The sequence below is a fragment of the Trichomycterus rosablanca genome, chromosome 1 (assembly GCF_030014385.1).
Source record: "Trichomycterus rosablanca isolate fTriRos1 chromosome 1, fTriRos1.hap1, whole genome shotgun sequence".
Lineage (NCBI taxonomy): Eukaryota > Metazoa > Chordata > Actinopteri > Siluriformes > Trichomycteridae > Trichomycterus > Trichomycterus rosablanca.
This window is the reverse complement of record NC_085988.1, coordinates 38847222-38870711: the sequence shown is the minus strand read 5'-3', so window position 1 is coordinate 38870711 and position 23490 is coordinate 38847222. Positions and strand designations below refer to the sequence as shown.

General features: G+C 39.5%; 1 protein-coding gene across 1 annotated transcript in view; it reads right to left on the bottom strand.

Moving 5' to 3' along the window:
- The window catches only part of hsd17b12a (hydroxysteroid (17-beta) dehydrogenase 12a), a 31710-nt gene that overhangs the window by 4113 nt on the left and 4107 nt on the right, over positions 1 to 23490 (bottom strand). The window contains exons 3-9 of the mRNA XM_063001287.1: positions 10659 to 10705; positions 6160 to 6235; positions 3488 to 3595; positions 3331 to 3395; positions 2349 to 2393; positions 2175 to 2209; positions 1667 to 1748 (exon numbers count right to left, since the gene is read on the bottom strand). Of these exons, the coding sequence (XP_062857357.1) occupies positions 1667 to 1748; positions 2175 to 2209; positions 2349 to 2393; positions 3331 to 3395; positions 3488 to 3595; positions 6160 to 6235; positions 10659 to 10705 (458 nt within the window). The remainder of the gene's footprint in view (positions 1 to 1666; positions 1749 to 2174; positions 2210 to 2348; positions 2394 to 3330; positions 3396 to 3487; positions 3596 to 6159; positions 6236 to 10658; positions 10706 to 23490) is intronic.

The following is a 23490-nucleotide window of genomic DNA, read 5'->3' as shown; positions in this document are numbered from 1 at the left end:
ACTCAACTTCTTTGGTCGACCCTGGCGAAGCCTGTTCCGAGTGGAACCTGTCCTGGAAAACCGCTGTATGACCTTGGCCACCATGCTGTAGCTCAGTTTCAGGGTGTTAGCAATCTTCTTATAGCCCAGGCCATCTTTGTGGAGAGCAACAATTCTATTTCTCACATCCTCAGAGAGTTCTTTGCCATGAGGTGCCATGTTGAATATCCAGTGGCCAGTATGAGAGAATTGTACCCAAAACACCAAATTTAACAGCCCTGCTCCCCATTTACACCTGGGACCTTGACACATGACACCAGGGAGGGACAACGACACATTTGGGCACAATTTGGACATGTTCACTGTGGGGTGTACTCACTTATGTTGCCAGCTATTTAGACATTAATGGCTGTGTGTTGAGTTATTTTCAGAAGACAGTAAATCTACACTGCTATACAAGCTGTACACTGACTACTCTAAGTTATATCCAAGTTTCATGTCTTTAGTGTTGTCCCATGAAAAGATATAATGAAATATTTGCAGAAATGTGAGGGGTGTATTCACTTTTGTGATACACTGTAGTTCCTCTGGCCAGAAGTCAATAAGCCATCTGAGATGGACTAAAAAGACAGTGAAAACATGTTCTGTGGTAAGACGAGTCCGAGTTTTAGCTTGTTTTTGGTAAAACAGACAAAGATGAAAAAAACCATCCAGACTGTTGCCAATGAAATTCAATTCAATTCAATTCTAGTATTTTGACTGTATAATGCACAGGAAAAACTTCAAGTCTGGACCAAACTGTACTTAGCCCTATTTTACCATTACTGGACTGGACTAAACTTTACTTAGTTCTCCCACCAACACAGGTCTCTCATCTCTTTGACAGCAAAAGATTACAAAACATTTTATGGTTTAAAGTTGATAAATCTTAATTTTTGCATTGTATATGCTGACACATACGCTCCCAATTCTGTAACATACTGTGTATTTAAATTATCACACTCTCTAATAAACAATTTATATCTATAAGTTATGCTTTGACCCTGACTATGACAAATATTAATGAAACAATCTGAAGTAATTAGTTTGCCTGCAGGGTCAGTCCTGACTTTATTTTGTCTATGTTGTACACTAAATAGGGTGTAAAGTGCACAGATGTAAAAAGCATAGGTGAACTCTACTCTAAGCCTACCCAAAACTAACAAAACAAAACAAAAAAAGTACAGGTAAAGCCAAATTGGCTAAAAATATGCGGTCATGTTAAGGATGTTCAGACTGAAAGAACAGGTTTAAGTTGTCATATTGCGGTATAGGTGAAACAAAATGCTGTATAGGAATGTCAACATGCTAGCTTCAGTTCCATACAGTGTATAACATGCTGACTAATATACATCATCTACATTTGTAGATTCAGGTTTAACCCTGACAAAGTTATTGACTTTTTTGCAGGGTTATTAATAATTAAATCTAAAAATACCTGGCTAGTTTTACAACAAAACTGTGGGCAATGTTAGTCTCAAATGACTTAGATGACTCATTTTTCCATTTTATTACATTTTTTAAAAAACACCCTTGTACTGTGAATCTACCACAAAATGTCATTTTTTAAAAATCAGTTAAGCAGAATTGCTTTGTCACCATTTCTTTTTAACTTGGTGTAATATTTGTGTAAATGTGATTGACTTGCCTTAGTGGCAGAATAGACAGTGAGCAGTGGAACTGGGTACATGCCACTGGCAGATGAGATGTTGAGGATAACTCCTTTGGCCCTAAAACAAAAAATAAGTTACAGATTACTGTGCTGCATTTGAACTCAACAGAATATTTAAGCAGAGATAACTTGATTAAGAATCCATGCACTGTACCAAACCAGTGCATTACACAAACTAATTGTGGCTGCTTTGTGCATTGGCACCGGCTCTCACAAACAGTAAACCTGCAGCCACAGTTGTGTGCTTTAGAAACTTTAGGTTGGTCCCATTTGTATAAACATTTTCCAGCTCTGCGTTTGGCCTTACAGAGCCATTTGCAACACCAGAGCCCACAATATAAATAATAATAATACTACATACAATGATCATAATAAGTAATAAATCGTTATAAATATAGAATGATCAAATGAAGTTAGAACTTCTACTGAGAAAAAGGAAGCTGGCTAATTTAGGCTTTGATCTAAAGAAATTGTCTGAACTCACCTAGCTTCCATTCTGGGCAACACCAGTCGAGTCATCTAATAAGAGAAATAGAGCGTTAGAAAGTTATTGCTATTGAAGAGTACTGTTAGGATATAGCCTTCCCTTTATTAAATGACATTTAAACTAGCACAGGATGTATATTGATTTAACCTACTAATAAATAAAAATACTTACATGGCATACTGAAGTAATGTTGACATTGATCATATTGTCAATAAACTAGAAATGGAGGGGAAAAAAAAACAACTTTAATCTTTAGTGTAGATAAGTCATATATGTACAGTACTTTCCTGAAGCCTGAAATAGTTGTTAGACATATGTCAGCAGGATGTTGTACTACTGTCAAACCAAAAACCAATTTATGTCTGTAGGTTATGCTTTGACCCTGACTGACAAATATTAATGAAACAATCTGAAGTAATTAGTCTGAAATAGTTGTTAGACATATGTCAGCAGGATGTTGTACTACTGTCAAACCAAAAACAAATAAATTTGAAGATGTAATTAATTGCTTTGTTTGTTTATTGGGATTTTAACGTCATGTTTCACACTTTAACTACCGTTCCTGTCATGAATGTAACCACTCATTACACAAGGTTCATCAGTTCACAAGGTTATAATCAAACACAGTCATGGACAATTTTGTATCTCCAATTCACCTCACTTGCATGTCTTTGGACTGTGGGAGGAAACCGGAGCACCCGGAGTAAACCCACACAGACACGGGGAGAACATGCAAACTCCACACAGAAAGGACCCAGACTGCCCCACGTGGGGATCTAACCCAGGACCTTCTTGCTGTGAGGCGACTGTGCTACCCACCGAGCCACCGTGCCACCCAGATGTAATTGCAAGCAACATACAACTTTAGATAGATAGATAGATAGATAGATAGATAGATAGATAGATAGATAGATAGATAGATAGATAGACAAACAGAACGAACACCAACTTTAAATAAATTAAAAAAATACCAGGACAAGTACCACCCAGTTTGTTTCACTAAATATTTCTAGCCTCTGGCTTACGTTGTTTTAAGAAAGCAAGGCAACTTGAGCAAAATTTGTCCCAAAACCATAAACTCAGGGGTGCTGTAAGGGGGATGGGTACAGCAGGGGCAGCGGGAGCAGCACTTTACAATCAAAACTGTACTTACAAGGCTCAAGTCAGGAATATGAAGGAAGAACTCTGGGTAGGGGTAGGAAACTCCAACATTATTCACTGTTGAGGAAAGAAGTAATAATATATGAATTAGATAGTAAGTATATAGTGTGAAACCAATACAGAAATCAAATATTAATTAAGCTACTTACCAAGGATTCCTATTTCTATCTCAGCAAGTGCAGTCTCAATTTTAGAATAAATATCATTCTGACCAAAATCTATGGCAACAGTCTTGGTCTCCACATTATACAGGCTCTCTAAATGGAAAAAATAAATATGTTTTATTAAGTTGTTTCGGAAAAACTTAAGACTTATACAAAACAGATCCAGCATATTTAAATGTTTTATTTTAAAGTCTATTTTAAGTCATATATTTTGTGAACATACTAAAAATAACATCGCTTTAGGTTTGAATGACATGTTTTGTACAGTAGATGGCGCTGTGTACCAAGAAATGAGCCACGTTTTTGCTTCCCACACCCTCCTTTACTTTGACGTGTCTGCTGCAATTAGAATGCATTGTCTAAAGAAGCATTTATCTGAAGCCAGTTCGAGGGAGTTCTGAGAGGAACGTTTTCCTGGTGTATCACACACTTACACATGTCAAACACGTATATTAGGACGCACAGAGGAAGGAAAAAGAACCTGTAGATCACTGAAAATGATCAAAAATGACTTCCGTAGCAAAATATGAATACTACTACAAGGCTTTTAGCTTTAAATAGCGTCGTGACTAATAGAAAGTGGTCTTGGTGACTCCAGCGCACTAGGGCTTTTATTAAGGCGTGAGCAGAAGTGCCAGGTTTAGCAGGGAGAGACCCAGCTCGTGACTACCCATAAACTCCCCTCCCTCCTTCTCTCAGATTGCCTCAGCACGACAGTTATGGCAGTATTTTCCATTTTAATCTCTTATCGTCTCCACAGAGCTAAAATATGCCTGGAGGAGGACCTGACTGGAGGTGTAGTTGCACTTTTGGTGATGCTGGGGAGGTGAGCATTAGTATGTGTTATATGTAGGAACATATTGTACTGATATTTATATGTTTGAGCCATATTTAATATGGGAAATCTATATGCATGAGGAGAGGAAATTCAAATTTCCAATCTAATAATAAGTCAAAATATTATGGCTTTAAACCTATGCAGCTATTCAGTACTGGTATGCTGCTGGGCCACTCAACCTGTGCCAACAGAATGCGCATATAGTATTCATTATTGACTAAAATAAATGAATGAATAAATAAATAAAAACTCCCATTCACAGCATTTCTTCATTCAGGCCTCAGAGTTAGTGTTACAGAGCAAGTGACCTGTCAAAATCTTTAGAGACTGCACTCCCATATTCAGAAAAAGTAGGGCAAGGTTTTGTAGAAAAGAGCAACTTGACTAAAATGTCAGTTATTTATTTATTAGGATTTTAACGTCATGTTTGCAACACTTTGGTTACATTTCTGACAGAAACAGTAGTTACTCATTACACAAGGTTCATCATTTCGCAAGTTTAGTGTCAAACACAGTCATGTACAATTTAGTATCTCCAATTCACCTCACTCGCATGTCTTTGGACTGTGAGGAAACCGGAGCTCCTGGAGGAAACACACGCAGACACGGGGAGAACATGCAAACTTCACACAGAAAGAACCCAGACTGCCCCACCTGGGGATCGAACCCAGGACCTTCTTGCTGTGAGGCGACAGTGAGCCACCGTGCCACCCCACTAAGATGTCAAATAAGCTTTTAAGTAAACATCACACGCTCAGCAAAAATAATATTAATTTGATTATTTTTTTTAATTGCTCTTTAGTTACCAACCAAATAACCAGATTCAGCTCTAAGTACATTTGCTTGGTTCTTGCTTGCCCAAGTTGGTAGGAAGCAAACTTGTGTCCAACGTGCATTTTTATTTATAATAAGCTTTATTCTGATTTGAGTCATAATGTAGCACCACCTGGAAACACTGGATAGATGCATAGCTGTAATACATCCTGGATATGGCAAGGTACCACACACTCCCCTTCTTGTTTGGGAAGTGAAAGGGAGTCAGTTTAAACCAAGGAAAAATGTCAAACCCTACAGTGACAGAAGGAGTCACTACATAGGGCACCAGAGTGTCACCTGTTTACTATGCAGTGAGAGCTTATTGGTGACAAATTGTATAACTTGCACAGTCATTTAATTGAACGCACCACCATGTTGATACTATCTGCACCCTAAGCTATAATAAAAGTCAAAACACAGTGATTACCCTTTTATTTCTGACCCATAACCTGATGTAATTTTGTAAAATTGTCCACCATTTCAAAATAACTTATATTCTACACTGCAGGACCATAACATGAAACCTCATTTCCATGGTTAAATCAAATGTATAATGTTTGTGGAGGAACAATCTGGACAGAACAACAGTACATAGCTGGAGAGAAGAGAAGAGTGATGGCAACTGAAAATGGCTTTCCTGCATAAATGCTCAGAAAGAAACAAGTTGAAGGGGCTTCTTAATCTTTTAATCTTAATTGTTTGTTGCGGGGTTGGGTAACTGAAATTCAATACAACTAAATGGATTACATATGTTTGCAACACACATTTAGCCTAGGTGTCGGAGGCAGTTCCATTTAACCTAGGTAGAAGAGGTGCTCAAAAGGCACTAAGGGGCTAGGCAGTGCTTCAACTATGTTTGCCAGGATGCATTAACTAGCCAGTATTCAAAGGTATCAAATCTAGTTCCGTCCAGACACCAAGAAAAATGAACATGGATTCTTTATGTAGGACTGTCCATTATTCAGTATGTTAAAATATTTAGCTTTGCAGCAGAAATACTTACCTAGGGACCTGGCAACATCATCCAGCTTCTCTTGAGAGCGGCTAATGAGCATTACAGAAAATCCTCGCCGAGCAAGCTAAGAAGGAGAAGATTCAATCACATATTGAAACAAACTACAAATTATATACTAAAACGAAACAGTTGCAATCATAAATATTTAAGCCCACTCTAAAAGACCTAGATTTCACCTTAAATAAAGCCTTAGTTTAATGATACAGCAAATGAAGGAAGAAAATGAAAGATTTAATATTTTGGAGTACCAGGATATTTTGTTAGTACTGCCATGTAACATATATTCAACCCCTACATAAGATCACTGAAATTAAAACCTACTGCTAGTCTATATGACTTAAAGTTGGGTAAGAACATGATTAAACCACTGAAACCTCAATAACAGTTCTTAATTTGCTTCAGCTGTGATGTATAATATAAACACCACCTATCGATTCAAGTGTTTACAAGCACTGATGCGTGGATGTTTTTTTTTTGCTGCAGGATCTGGCAATCTTCACCTTGTGACTGGCATAATGGAATCACACAAATGCCAAGGCATTTTGTGGAGAAATGTTATGCCATCTCTGGTGAAAAGTTCAAAGGTTCAAATGATCCCAAGCACACTTCAGTCATCCAAAAAGAATCAAGGAAATCCTTGGTGGGATTTAAAAAAAAAAATAAAAAAAAATATATAGTTGTCACTTGTTAGGACTTAGCGAAATGGTTTATTAGATGTTAACAAGGCAAAAGAATGTTCCACCAAGTACATATGCTGGGAATTGAATAATGAACTAGATTTTTTATTTTAACTCAAAATTGTCAAATTGTTTCTGTTTACCAAGACCTCTACAGTAGGCATGTTATTTATATTAAATTCTATGCACATCACCATAATATAATTGTAATCAGAACTGTTTAACCCCCTTACTTTAAAAGGTATGTTTAGCTTAGATATATACAGTGTATCACAAAAGTGAGTACACCCCTCACATTTCTGCAAATATTTTATTATATCTTTTCATGGGACAACACTATAGAAATAAAACTTGGATATAAGTTAGAGTAGTCAGTGTACAACTTGTATAGCAGTGTAGATTTACTGTCTTCTGAAAATAACTCAACACACAGCCATTAATGTCTAAATGGCTGGCAACATAAGTGAGTACACCCCACAGTGAACATGTCCAAATTGTGCCCAAAGTGTCAATATTTTGTTATTATTATTATTATCCAGCACTGCCTTAACCCTCCTGGGCATGGAATTCACCAGAGCTGCACAGGTTGCTACTGGAATCCTCTTCCACTCCTCCATGATGACATCACGGAGCTGGTGGATGTTAGACACCTTGAACTCCTCCACCTTCCACTTGAGGATGCGCCACAGGTGCTCAATTGGGTTTAGTCCATCACCTTTACCTTCAGCTTCCTCAGCAAGGCAGTTGTCATCTTGGAGGTTGTGTTTGGGGTCGTTATCCTGTTGGAAAACTGCCATGAGGCCCAGTTTTCGAAGGGAGGGGATCATGCTCTGTTTCAGAATGTCACAGTACATGTTGGAATTCATGTTTCCCTCAATGAACTGCAGCTCCCCAGTGCCAGCAACACTCATGCAGCCCAAGACCATGATGCTACCACCACCATGCTTGACTGTAGGCAATATACAGTTGTCTTGGTACTTCTCACCAGGGTGCCGCCACACATGCTGGACACCATCTGAGCCAAACAAGTTTATCTTGGTCTCGTCAGACCACAGGGCATTCCAGTAATCCATGTTCTTGGACTGCTTGTCTTCAGCAAACTGTTTGCGGGCTTTCTTGTGCGTCAGCTTCCTTCTGGGATGACGACCATGCAGACCGAGTTGATGCACTGTGCAGCGTATGGTCTGAGCACTGACAGGCTGACCTCCCACGTCTTCAACCTCTGCAGCAATGCTGGCAGCACTCATGTGTCTATTTTTTAAAGCCAACCTCTGGATATGACGCCGAACACGTGGACTCAACTTCTTTGGTCGACCCTGGCGAAGCCTGTTCCGAGTGGAACCTGTCCTGGAAAACCGCTGTATGACCTTGGCCACCATGCTGTAGCTCAGTTTCAGGGTGTTAGCAATCTTCTTATAGCCCAGGCCATCTTTGTGGAGAGCAACAATTCTATTTCTCACATCCTCAGAGAGTTCTTTGCCATGAGGTGCCATGTTGAATATCCAGTGGCCAGTATGAGAGAATTGTACCCAAAACACCAAATTTAACAGCCCTGCTCCCCATTTACACCTGGGACCTTGACACATGACACCAGGGAGGGACAACGACACATTTGGGCACAATTTGGACATGTTCACTGTGGGGTGTACTCACTTATGTTGCCAGCTATTTAGACATTAATGGCTGTGTGTTGAGTTATTTTCAGAAGACAGTAAATCTACACTGCTATACAAGCTGTACACTGACTACTCTAAGTTATATCCAAGTTTCATGTCTATAGTGTTGTCCCATGAAAAGATATAATGAAATATTTGCAGAAATGTGAGGGGTGTACTCACTTTTGTGATACATTGTATATACAGTGTATCACAAAAGTGAGTACACCCCTCACATTTCTGCAGATATTTAAGTATATCTTTTCATGGGACAACACTGACAAAATGACACTTTGACACAATGAAAAGTAGTCTGTGTGCAGCTTATATAACAGTGTAAATTTATTCTTCCCTCAAAATAACTCAATATACAGCCATTAATGTCTAAACCACCGGCAACAAAAGTGAGTACACCCCTAAGAGACTACACGCCTAAATGTCCAAATTGAGCACTGCTTGTCATTTTCCCTCCAAAATGTCAAGTGATTTGTTAGTGTTACTAGGTCTCAGGTGTGCATAGGGAGCAGGTGTGTTCAATTTAGTAGTACAGCTCTCACACTCTCTCATACTGGTCACTGAAAGTTCCAACATGGCACCTCATGGCAAAGAACTCTCTGAGGATCTTAAAAGACGAATTGTTGCGCTACATGAAGATGGCCAAGGCTACAAGAAGATTGCCAACACCCTGAAACTGAGCTGCAGCACAGTGGCCAAGATCATCCAGCGTTTTAAAAGAGCAGGGTCCACTTAGAACAGACCTCGCGTTGGTCGTCCAAAGAAGCTGAGTGCACGTGCTCAGCGTCACATCCAACTGCTGTCTTTGAAAGATAGGCGCAGGAGTGCTGTCAGCATTGCTGCAGAGATTGAAAAGGTGGGGGGTCAGCCTGTCAGTGCTCAGACCATACGCCGCACACTACATCAAATTGGTCTGCATGGCTGTCACCCCAGAAGGAAGCCTCTTCTGAAGTCTCTACACAAGAAAGCCCGCAAACAGTTTGCTGAAGACATGTCAACAAAGGACATGGATTACTGGAACCATGTCCTATGGTCTGATGAGACCAAGATTAATTTGTTTGGTTCAGATGGTCTCAAGCATGTGTGGCGGCAATCAGGTGAGGAGTACAAAGATAAGTGTGTCATGCCTACAGTCAAGCATGGTGGTGGGAATGCCATGGTCTGGGGCTGCATGAGTGCAGCAGGTGTTGGGGAGTTACATTTCATTGACGGACACATAAACTCCAATATGTACTGTGAAATATTGAAGCAGAGCATGATCCCCTCACTCCGGAAACTGGGTCGCAGGGCAGTGTTCCAGCATGATAATGACCCCAAACACACCTCTAAGACGACCACTGCTTTATTGAAGAGGCTGAGGGTAAAGGTGATGGACTGGCCAAGCATGTCTCCAGACCTAAACCCAATAGAACATCTTTGGGGCATCCTCAAGCGGAAGGTGGAGGAGCGCAAAGTCTCGAATATCCGCCAGCTCCGTGATGTCGTCATGGAGGAGTGGAAAAGCATTCCAGTGGCAACCTGTGAAGCTCTGGTAAACTTCATGCCCAGGAGAGTTAAGGCAGTTCTGGGAAATAATGGTAGCCACACAAAATATTGACACTTCAGGAACTTTCACTAAGGGGTGTACTCACTTTTGTTGCCGGTGGTTTAGACATTAATGGCTGTATATTGAGTTATTTTGAGGGAAGAATAAATTTACACTGTTATATAAGCTGCACACAGACTACTTTTCATTGTGTCAAAGTGTCATTTAGTCAGTGTTGTCCCATGAAAAGATATACTTCAATATCTGCAGAAATGTGAGGGGTGTACTCACTTTTGTGATACACTGTATGTAATCAAATTCAATGCATAAGACATTCATACAAAAAAGCTCATTTTCTGCTCATCTTCGGAACAGTACTGATCTTAATCTAACAAATGTCCAGCTATCCAGTATTAGTTAACATATTTGCAATGTCATATTGTTTAAGCACACTGCTTTGCACTGTTTGCAAGTACTTGTTGACAGCAGTCTGCTTTTATAGGTTGTCCTTTAGTTGCCCTTTCTCTTATGGCAACAGAGAGAAACCCATCTCCTGTGATGAGTCACTGTGCTTTTCATGATGGGATGGAAATAAATAAGAAGAGGAACCCTTACCTCCTCTGCATAGGATTTCCCAATTCCATCTGTGGCACCAGTCACAACTGGAAAACAAAACAGGAGACGGGTTATAACGTAATCTTTGCTTTGCTTCAGTGCCCTCACATTAAAACACTACTATAGGAGTGGTAGCATGGTGGATTTGACTTTTCCAAATCTGACACATTTTTACTTTGTTACATGTAACCATTGCCCTGTAACATCACATCTGCTTGCAAAGATTTAGATGAATTACTAAGGAGTGAAAATTAATAAATCAATGAAATAAAATTGATGATACATTTATTGGTTAACAATTAATACAATGCAAGTCACCATTACCCAAAACTAACACTACACAAAGGAAAAAAAAATGACTAAAAAACAAAACTGTGCAGTGGATATTCTAATCTAATGTTGATTCCATTTAGATTCCATAGAATCTAGTCTTCCACATGTGAACATAATACAATTCCCACAATTTCAATTAAATCCAGCTAAAAAAACATTGTGAAAATAAATTTTGTACTCATCAGTATTTTATTTCATTTAGTTGTAGTACTGCACCTGAAAACACCTGCTAAAACATGCAAATCATTTTTTTTTTAATCAAGTCAGTACTGCCATCTTGTATCAGATGTTAAATTAAGTTACTAGTCTCCATATCAATCTTTTAAGGGGTCATACAATAAAATAATGTGTATATGTTGAGGGGTAGGGGTAAAGAACAAATTGGTTACATAAGCAGTCATGTTCATCATACCCAAAAAGAAAGCCCTTAACTCATAAAATATCTAGGCAGAAGCCATTCACTACAGAAAAGCTGGGAAGAGAAGGGAGGGAGTGATGACGTTCACAGAACCCAGCAGAACAGGAGGGGTAAAGAGGGATCCTAGGGACTGCCAAAAATAGTAACAAGAGGAGCGGAGTAGAGAGGGAGACTGCGCAAAGTCAAGGGATGAAGAGGGAGAACTCAATTCACTAGCTATATTTAAACATGCTAAGAACGGGCTCAGAAATATCCAAAGTTAAAGAGAAAAGTTTGAAATGGTTTGGTGTGCAAAAAGACAGTCAGAATAGTGCAAGATGGGGACAAATGATCCACTGAAGGGACCCTAAATGGGAGCCGCTAATAGAAGTAGTATTTTCTGTATTCTTAAGAAATCACTGCTGCAACTGTGATACATTACTTTAGCAAGTGGCACACATTTTTGGCAGCAGATTTTGATTTTACATTTAGATTTATTAAAGATGCAATATAAGTTATTTGATTTACTATTACTTTTAGTCCAGTTTTAGCTGACAAGTACAGCAATGCATCCACATCTGATAACTTATCCAATAACTTGATACTTTGCAAAAATAGCACTGTGCAAAATTCCACATCTGTTCAAAGGATGGTTTTATTAATTGAAAATTAAATTATAAAGGTTAAGCACAATGATTTCTGTGTAAAATCTTCAAAAGCAACTTCTCTAATAGACCCTTCCTCTAACACCCCCCCCACCAAGTCCACAGCAGTCTTCCCTGAGAGTGTCATTGCCCTCATGTAAGCAATGCCACGGTGAGGAGCTATTCAGGGTGCCATGTGAGTACTCCTTATGTTGATGCTTCAACTGGGACATGCTACATACAAAAGGTGACATTACCTTAATGCATGTACGAGTCTGTATGTGTATATGTGGTGCGTGTGTATTAGGGCTGAATGGTTAGATAATTGGAGATGTACCATAAACTGCAACAATGTTTTTACCAAGTGAAATGTACTTTACTTAGCAGAGGAAAGTACATTTTAATTACAGAGAACTCCAAATAAATCAATGTTATTTATTATTACAAGGAACACCACAGTAATCACATATGGTGTATATCTGACCAAGAATAGAAAAATGAGAAAGCAGTTCCAACAGCTTTCTATAAAATTACTATTGCCAGACATGTACTGTTACCATAATTTAAAATGATATATGTCGTGATAGAAGCACCCCTTGAGTGTACCTTTCAAATGATTAAGATATTACTTGCAACTTAGAACTGCGGCTTGCTTGATAAGGTTGGGATGGGTGGACGAAACAGGACGAGGATGCTGTAAGAAAAGTAATTATTTTCTCATTTTCTTTCCACTCCAACATGGAGGTCACATGTTATGCTCACGAACATTATGTTCGGAAATATGTACTGTCGCTGCACTGCACAGGCGCATTGGCCCTGCTTCCTAGGCTAAAAAAAGCAGTGGAGTGAGTAAAAATAGCTGCCGTGTCTGGAACAGCCACTGCACCTGAATACCAACAACATGCCACCCTCCCTCCCTCTATCCATCGGTTCCCCTCCACCTCCACCCACTCTCTGCTTTCCCCAGCAACCCAGCTCACCACCGAGTGCTTGCTGCACTACATTAGTGCCAGAACAGCACTCGGAGCTTTACTGCAGAATTCTGCTTCATTCAACAGGGCATTTCCACCTAACCAAAAAAAGATCAGCAGAATGACCTAGCTTGTGCTTAAGCATTTGGTTGTATGCTGATGTATTTATTTATTTTATTTACAAAATACAAAGCTAATCATAATGGTTGGTAAAATCTTTGATCCAAGATTAACAGGGTAAAGGTATACGAGTTATACACCCTCAATCTGGCTTTGACTATATGCAGTCTGTCGCATCCCCCTCAAATGAATGAGCTAGTCTATCTCTGGCTCTGTACCTCTGCAGAATGTTAAAACACCCACTCGTGCACCTCCTCCCACTGCCAAAAGCAGCAGCTCACGCTTTAAATAGCATAAGCCTGTCACATGGCCAAGAAAAAAAAAAAACTACACAGCAAAGCAGTTCAACACCCAAAATAGCATTGCTACTCAGATGAAGGTGTTTTTTTTTAACTGACAATGTCAGGAATAGTACCGAGAAGTTACAACTTTTTAAAAAAGACAATAATTCACATTTCTGTTCTCCCTGCAAGTCAAAATTAGAATGGACTGAAAATAAATATGGTGTAGAAAAAGCAGGATCAATTATTCCAAACCAGTCAAACCGCTTTTAATTACACAGAGTCAATGATGCCAACACCTCATTATTCACAGTATGATGCAATTTAGGTGTGCATAAGTATGTTTAATACAAAATTATGAGATTTTTATACTAGGGGAAGATTAACACACATTGTGCATGACACAAGAAAATAGCACTCGGAAAGGCACATTTAGAGGCCTAAGAGTTAGTGTCAATGCAGTGCTGAGAACGTCCATCTCCATTTCAATTAAACAGGGTACAGGTAAGTGACAAAGTGCACAGAGCAACAGATGGGCTACAGTCAGTAATTGTATATGTGTATGCACATAATGTGTGTGTAGTGTATATAATATATACACCGATCAAACATTAAAACCACCTCCTTGTTTCTACACTCACTATCCATTTTATCAGCTCCACTTACCATATAGAAGCACTTTGTAGTTCTACAATTACTGACTGTAGTCCATCTGTTTCTCTACATACCTTTTTAGCCTGCTTTCACCCTGTTCTTTAATGGTCAGGACCACCACAGAGCAGGTATTATTTAGGTGTTGGATCATTCTCAGCACTGCTGTGACACTGACATGGTGGTGGTGTGTTAGTGTGTGTTGTGCTGGTATGAGTGGATCAGACACAGCAGCGCTGCTGGAGTTTTTAAATACTGTGTCTACTCACTGTCCACTCTATTAGATACTCCTACCTAGTTGGTCCACCTTGTAGATGTAAAGTCAGAGACGATCACTCATCTATTGCTGCTGTTTGTGTTGGTCATCTTCTAGACCTTCATCAGTGGTCACAGGACGCTGCCCACAAGGCGCTGTTGGCTGGATATTTTTGGTTGGTGGACTATTCTCAGTCCAGCAGTGACAGTGAGGTGTTTAAAGACTCCATCTGCATTGTTGTGTCTTATCCACTCATACCAGCACAACACACACCACCACAATACCTACTCTGTGGTGGTCCTGGGAGAGTCCTGACCATTAAAGAACAGCATGAAAGGGGGCTAACAAAGCATGCAGAGAAATAAATGGACTACAGTCAGTAATTGTAGAACTACAAAGTGCTTCTATATGGTAAGTGGAGCTGATAAAATGGACAGTGAGTGTAGAAACAAGGAGGTGGTTTTAATGTTATGGCTGATCGGTGTATATACATACACTTTAAGCCACATACACATATTAAATATTGGGCTAATAGTAGTTATTTGTAGTGCATGTGCTGAATGCAGCAGACCTGAGTAACTTTGATCATTTTGGCCAAAAAACTGGATTGAAGTATCTTCGAAACAGCAAGAGGTGTTCACAGGCAGCCTTGGCGAGTATCCACAGACATTGTATCCAGACATTGAGTTTTGACCACCCAAAAGGTTTGTCCCTCCTCAGACCAATGATGCCAGAAAACATGAAGACTATTGAGTCTGGTCTAGACCAACAGAGGAGTTACTGGGGTTCAAGTTGCAGATCATTCTAATACTAGTAAAGAGGTGAATGCATCAAACCTTTCTGTGTATGAGGCTGAATAATCACAGGCCAGTCAAAGTGCCCATGTCCATGCAGGCATCAGAGCTATGAGCTATGAGGAAAAAAAGGTTGACTGGTCTTACGAATCCTATGAGATGGCATCAGGGTACACAGGTGCACAAGTTAAAGGACCTGGTACCAAATACCACAAGACTCCTTTACATGTCTTGTTGAGTCCATGTCTCAGCAGGTGACAATGTATAGTGGGTAGTCCTAATGTTTTGACTTATTGAGGGGGTGTAAACACACATACACTTATTATCTAAAATAATAACTTATTGTTCATTAAAGAATCTTTATGTGGTGTATTATTACAGTTCTATATTATATTGTGTGAAACAATGTAAGTTGAAAACAGGAAACAATAATCTAATCATTAATCAGTATTATTTGTATGACAATTAGTAAAAACAAGAATGTTAGCATCAACTCATTACTTAACTAAAGCAGAAAAGTTACCAAACTGTGCTGGACCCAAGACAGCTATAAAGAACAGCTAAATGACATCCTTCATTAACTGACAGTTTTTAACGTCTGCCTCAGGCTCAAAATGTCAAGATGCAGATGACATGGACTACATGCACTACATACTGTAGATGCCATGAGTACTTTCGAGTAAACATGCACACTTTTTTACCATGACACCATGAATAGTCGCTATAAAGCATATACAACAAGTCTACAAAACTAGACTAACATAACATTATTGCAAAGGCATAAAGCCATTTTAAAGGGAAACGCCAGATGGAAGCCTCCCTTTACTGGAAATATATAAATAAAAGTGACTGAGTCGTGACAGAACAGAAAAGGGAGGGAGGGGGTCTTGGAGGGCAAACAAGTGAGAGAGAAGGGGGTGGGTTTAATGAAGATTGAGTGAGAGAGCGAGAGAGAGAGAGAGAGAGAGAGACGAGGAGGAGACAGTAAAGGAGGTTTGAGATTTTTACCCAGCATCCCTCTGCAGCACATGACAGTGAGCGTGTTGGTCACATGAATGGCTGCGCACACTTGGAAAAGCTACCCTGTTCTCTCTGTAATGGCAGCCCCCAGCATCTATCCAGCCCCCTCTGCCTTAAAGCACTTCTACCACCACTGGTACAGGAGCCAGCCACATTTTGTTCTCATTCACAGAACACTGCGCTTACATTCACAAGCACACGGCCAGAGACGGTTGACATTCACTGACAGACACAAGGGAATACATTTCATTCATGCAGCTTTGCCTTACATGAATGGGATTTTACCTATTCACATAATATAGAACTGGTCCTTACTTAAACAATTAAAAACTAAATCATGTTTAAAAGCTGTATTTTCACATACTGATATTCCTAAACTAGATAATTAATAAAATATTTAGAAATAAGCTAAAAGCAATACATTTTGGGTTCAACAGCTCAGGGTTAAACATTTTGAGACCAGTGAAAGAATGGCATCTGAGCAAATGCCCTGTAGTATTACCATTCACAGCCCACGCAGTCTTAATATAACTGAACAAGATTTCAGGTCAGTGACATCCTTATATAACTTTACCCTGTCTGGAAAAATTTTAGGGCTGGGCTTTAAATTAATGGAGGCATGATTTCTCCAGCATAAACATTCTAATAGAAGTCACACCGAATTAAATGTATTCAAATAAAATATTTACCCCATTTTCACATGACTAAAATGCTACAAACAGTTGTTCTCTGTTTACTTGCTTTTGGTAATGGTGTTAATTACGGGAGCACTGACCCAATATAAAGTAACAGCACAAGGGCCAATTTTGGTCTGAAATGTTAAATCTATATTTTCTGATCAACTGGAACACTTATATAAACACTAACTGTCAGTGGCATGCCATAACCACTTTGATCTGATTAATGTAATAGTTTGAGATTAGTACTAGTGCAGCTTGATCTTTAGATAATCAAAAATAGATCATGAAATGTATTGTTAATTTATTGTTTTAATTAAGGAAAAATGTACAAACTTGCACTATATGAGCAGAATTATGTCAAAACCACTCCTAAATTTTACGTTTCTGCAAAAAATGACATTCATAAAATGTCAGTTATATAAGATATGCTTTATAAAATTGTGTCAAACTTTGTGGCAAATGTTTGGGAAAGGGCTTTCCATGTGCACACTGCAAGGAATTCCATCCTTGACCTCAACTACACTGAACATTTTTATGATTGGCACAAATTCTCATAGACACACTTAAAAATTTTGTGAAACACATTCTCAGAAGTGTCAAGGCTGTAGAAATGGCAAAGAGGGTTTGTTTCACAACTCTATATTAATGCAAACAGTTTTGGAATAGGATGTCCAATACATCTATAGTCAGGTGTACACTCATATTTGCCCATACACTGTATATCACTAATTGGTATGAGTATTAAAATATCCTTCAAAAAATGATAAATGGTTATAAAGTGTCTGCCCAATCGTTTTTAGGCTAAAGGCAATACCACTGATTGTTTTTGGACTTTAAGATGCAGTCACGTTTGTAGTCTTTTTGATAATTTGATGTGTTTACATAAAGTTGGTATTGCAGAATGACGAAGTAAAATATCTTGAGCACAAAGTGATTTACCACGTCATAAAAACGTGTCTGATTGAAAACTACAAGAGGCCAATACTAAAAACATCCGTTACTGCACCCGACAGGTTGGTTTACAAGTAGTAATAAAGCCTACGAAAACAACACTTTACACTTGAACAAAACTTGACCACATTCGAACCTAGTTTAACCTGAATCACCGGTTTGTGGAGTTTCCAACTATTGCGCATTACTCAAGTTGACCAGAAGAGGTCTCCTGTTGACTGAACATAATAGACTCTGTATGTACAGTGTATCACAAAAGTGAGTACACCCCTCACATTTCTGCAAATATTTCATTATATCTTTTCATGGGACAACACTATAGACATGAAACTTGGATATAACTTAGAGTAGTCAGTGTACAGCTTGTATAGCAGTGTAGATTTACTGTCTTCTGAAAATAACTCAACACACAGCCATTAATGTCTAAATAGCTGGCAACATAAGTGAGTACACCCCACAGTGAACATGTCCAAATTGTGCCCAAATGTGTCGTTGTCCCTCCCTGGTGTCATGTGTCAAGGTCCCAGGTGTAAATGGGGAGCAGGGCTGTTAAATTTGGTGTTTTGGGTACAATTCTCTCATACTGGCCACTGGATATTCAACATGGCACCTCATGGCAAAGAACTCTCTGAGGATGTGAGAAATAGAATTGTTGCTCTCCACAAAGATGGCCTGGGCTATAAGAAGATTGCTAACACCCTGAAACTGAGCTACAGCATGGTGGCCAAGGTCATACAGCGGTTTTCCAGGACAGGTTCCACTCGGAACAGGCTTCGCCAGGGTCGACCAAAGAAGTTGAGTCCACGTGTTCGGCGTCATATCCAGAGGTTGACTTTAAAAAATAGACACATGAGTGCTGCCAGCATTGCTGCAGAGGTTGAAGACGTGGGAGGTCAGCCTGTCAGTGCTCAGACCATACGCTGCACAGTGCATCAACTCGGTCTGCATGGTCGTCATCCCAGAAGGAAGCAGACGCACAAGAAAGCCCGCAAACAGTTTGCTGAAGACAAGCAGTCCAAGAACATGGATTACTGGAATGCCCTGTGGTCTGACGAGACCAAGATAAACTTGTTTGGCTCAGATGGTGTCCAGCATGTGTGGCGGCGACCTGGTGAGAAGTACCAAGACAACTGTATCTTGCCTACAGTCAAGCATGGTGGTGGTAGCATCATGGTCTTGGGCTGCATGAGGGTTGCTGGCACTGGGGAGCTGCCTTTCATTGAGGGAAACATGAATTCCAACATGTACTGTGACATTCTGAAACAGAGCATGATCCCCTCCCTTCGAAAACTGGGCCTCATGGCAGTTTTCCAACAGGATAACGACCCCAAACACAACCTCCAAGATGACAACTGCCTTGCTGAGGAAGCTGAAGGTAAAGGTGATGGACTAAACCCAATTGAGCACCTGTGGCACATCCTCAAGTGGAAGGTGGAGGAGTTCAAGGTGTCTAACATCCACCAGCTCCGTGATGTCATCATGGAGGAGTGGAAGAGGATTCCAGTAGCAACCTGTGCAGCTCTGGTGAATTCCATGCCCAGGAGGGTTAAGGCAGTGCTGGATAATAATGGTGGTTACACAAAATATTGACACTTTGGGCACAATTTTTACATGTTCACTGTGGGGTGTACTCACTTATGTTGCCAGCCATTTAGACATTATTGGCTGTGTGTTGAGTTATTTTCAGAAGACAGTAAATCTACACTGCTATACAAGCTGTACACTGACTACTCTAAATTATATCCAAGTTTCATGTCTATAGCGTTGTCCCATGAAAAGATATAATAAAATATTTACAGAAATGTGAGGGGTGTACTCACTTTTGTGATACACTGTATGTATAAAGAAACATTAATCTTTATGCTTTAGTATCATACCAGAGATCACTACACTATTACTGCAAAATGAAAAGGCAAAGTAAAACGATTCGCACTGTACTACATATTGGGCAATATGTTTTAACAGGGGGTTACTCTTTAAAAAAAGACTATTATTCAGAAAAACCTGCTGGGAGGGGGAAACTTGTTGGTCTGGATGAGACAGGCTGTGCAAGATGATAAAAAAAACCACCCTGCGTTTTGAAATCTAACTAAGTACAATCTTCTTTCTGAAAGTAAATGATTGACCGGACAGTTTCCACCGCAGAAACATACACCTCATTGCTTGTTACCCACAACCTCCTATGTCTTTGTAGATATGTATCACTTCATAAAACATTTTACACTGCCAACAATTACACCATGTGCAGTATAGGATATGTACATGTTGCAGGGTGTAAGTCTTGATGTTCTCATTCATACACCATTATTTAATATGATTATCGTGATATATTGTAACTGTACTGTGCATTTTGCTTTCTTAAAATAATTCCATTAATGGCATATATTACAATATTCTACAATAGATGCTTTGTGATTAATGCATTTTAATGCATTTTTATTCAGTTCAAACATCTATTTAGATAATATTCCCTAAATATAGTTTGGCATGATTGTATTGCATTGTATGTTAGTGTTTTTAAAGACTTTCAGACCTAAATTTTATGTCCTTTGGTATAGCTAAACACAAAACCTGTTAGTAAATAATAAAAGAAGCCAAATGACATTTGTAGTACTTCCTTGGTAGTAAGTATACTCTAGAGGTGACGATTCTACACAATTTCTTGACAATATAATTAGCAAGATCTACTTGAAAATGGGTCATAAAACAAACACATACAGTGTATCACAAAAGTGAGTACACCCCTCACATTTCTGCAGATATTTAAGTATATCTTTTCATGGGACAACACTGACAAAATGACACTTGAACACAATGAAAAGTAGTCTGTGTGCAGCTTATATAACAGTGTAAATTTATTCTTCCCTCAAAATAACTCAATATACAGCCATTAATGTCTAAACCACCGGCAACAAAAGTGAGTACACCCCTAAATGTCCAAATTGAGCACTGCTTGTCATTTTCCCTCCAAAATGTCAAGTGACTCGCTAGTGTTACTAGGTCTCAGGTGTGCATAGGGAGCAGGTGTGTTCAATTTAGTAGTACAGCTCTCACACTCTCTCATACTGGTCACTGAAAGTTCCAACATGGCACCTCATGGCAAAGAACTCTCTGAGGATCTTAAAAGACGAATTGTTGCGCTACATGAAGATGGCCAAGGCTACAAGAAGATTGCCAACACCCTGAAACTGAGCTGCAGCACAGTGGCCAAGATCATCCAGCGTTTTAAAAGAGCAGGGTCCACTCAGAACAGACCTCGCGTTGGTCGTCCAAAGAAGCTGAGTGCACGTGCTCAGCGTCACATCCAACTGCTGTCTTTGAAAGATAGGCGCAGGAGTGCTGTCAGCATTGCTGCAGAGATTGAAAAGGTGGGGGGTCAGCCTGTCAGTGCTCAGACCATTCGCCGCACACTACATCAAATTGGTCTGCATGGCTGTCACCCCAGAAGGAAGCCTCTTCTGAAGTCTCTACACAAGAAAGGCCGCAAACAGTTTGCTGAAGACATGTCAACAAAGGACATGGATTACTGGAACCATGTCCTATGGTCTGATGAGACCAAGATTAATTTGTTTGGTTCAGATGGTCTCAAGCATGTGTGGCGGCAATCAGGTGAGGAGTACAAAGAGAAGTGTGTCATGCCTACAGTCAAGCATGGTGGTGGGAATGCCATGGTCTGGGGCTGCATGAGTGCAGCAGGTGTTGGGGAGTTACATTTCATTGAGGGACACATGAACTCCAATATGTACTGTGAAATACTGAAGCAGAGCATGATCCCCTCCCTCTGGAAACTGGGTCGCAGGGCAGTGTTCCAGCATGATAATGACCCCAAACACACCTCTAAGACGACCACTGCTTTATTGAAGAGGCTGAGGGTAAAGGCGATGGACTGGCCAAGCATGTCTCAAGACCTGAACCCAATAGAACATCTTTGGGGCATCCTCAAACGGAAGGTGGAGGAGCGCAAAGTCTCGAATATCCGCCAGCTCCGTGATGTCGTCATGGAGGAGTGGAAAAGCATTCCAGTGGCAACCTGTGAAGCTCTGGTAAACTCCATGCCCAGGAGAGTTAAGGCAGTTCTGGGAAATAATGGTGGCCAAACAAAATATTGACACTTCAGGAACTTTCACTAAGGGGTGTACTCACTTTTGTTGCCGGTGGTTTAGACATTAATGGCTGTATGTTGAGTTATTTTGAGGGAAGAATAAATTTACACTGTTATATAAGCTGCACACAGACTACTTTTCATTGTGTCAAAGTGTCATTTTGTCAGTGTTGTCCCATGAAAAGATATACTTAAATATCTGCAGAAATGTGAGGGGTGTACCCAGTTTTGTGATACACTGTACATTTGATTCATACACATACAAATGTATTGTATTCATTTAAATACATTATTAAAATAAGATACATTACAATTATTATACTTTTATGTCAATGATCCATAACTGTTATGAACATTCTAACAATTCCAATGCACCTGTATTTTTAAATAACATGTCTGAATAGAACTAAAAAGCTCTTTGGAGTAATAATTCTTAACTGGTGGTTATTTCAGGAATTATGGGTAGGATGTGGGCATCTGAGAAAGTTAAATATAAGTACACCTAAAATGTTAACACTGCAGTTACTTTTATTAAAATAGTCATATTGGATTGTTAAGTAATGTTAAATAATGGTGATCATCAAGACTTAGACCCTGCAACATGTACATATCCTATACTGCACATGGTGTAATTGCTGGTGGTGTAAAATGTTTTATGAAGTGATAAGTATCTACAAAGACATTAAATATTGGATTTAGGATTGTGAGGCTGAATAGTGTAAGCCTTCAGTAGGTACACCTATAGCATCTTAACCCACAGCTTAGCCAGTGCTCGATCTACGCTAGTACATGATAAAGTTCTACTGTACAAACAATAATGTGCAAAACACTGCAAACTAATGTTTTATGTTTATATTTCTTAGTTACTTTATAAATGATACACTAACTCTTGGCTCGGGACATGACTTTAGATCCCTGATAAAATAACACGACGTTTAAAGATTATGGTATAAATGTATTTATTAGGATTTTAACGTCATGTTACATTCATGACAGAAACGATAGTTACTCATTACACAAGGTTCATCAGTCAAACAGTCATGGACAATTTAGTATCTCCAATTCACCTCACTTGCATGTCTTTGGACTGTGGGAGGAAACCGGAACTCCCGGAGGAAACCCACGCAGACACGGGGAGAACATGCAAACCACACAGAAAGGACCCGGACCGCCCCAGCTGGGGATCAAACCCAGGACCTTCTTGGTGTGAGGCGACAGTGCTACCCACTGAGCCACCGTGCCCCTACTTATGGTTTAAATAGCAATAAAGGCAGTTTAATCAATTACTCAATTCTAACGTGTTGGATACAAAAGGTTAAATTGGTCCAAATAAGTCAGACATTTTGGTTGTTAAAATTTAAACTTGGTCATTGAAGTAACTTTGTCATGTAATATGCAGTAAGTTTATAAAATGTATCAGTTTTCTTTAAAAACTAAATTTGAAATTGTACTGGTGCTTCAAAAAGAAAGAACAGGAGCAATTTAATACTTATTTTAAAGGCAGCATATGTTTGACATTGCTTTGTGCTTAATTTCCAACTTTAGATTGGGGAGAGGGAGAGGGATTTGTGAGTCGAGTCAGTTCTCAACGCCTGGAATCGGTGAATCGATACCTTTACCTGCTAACTGAAC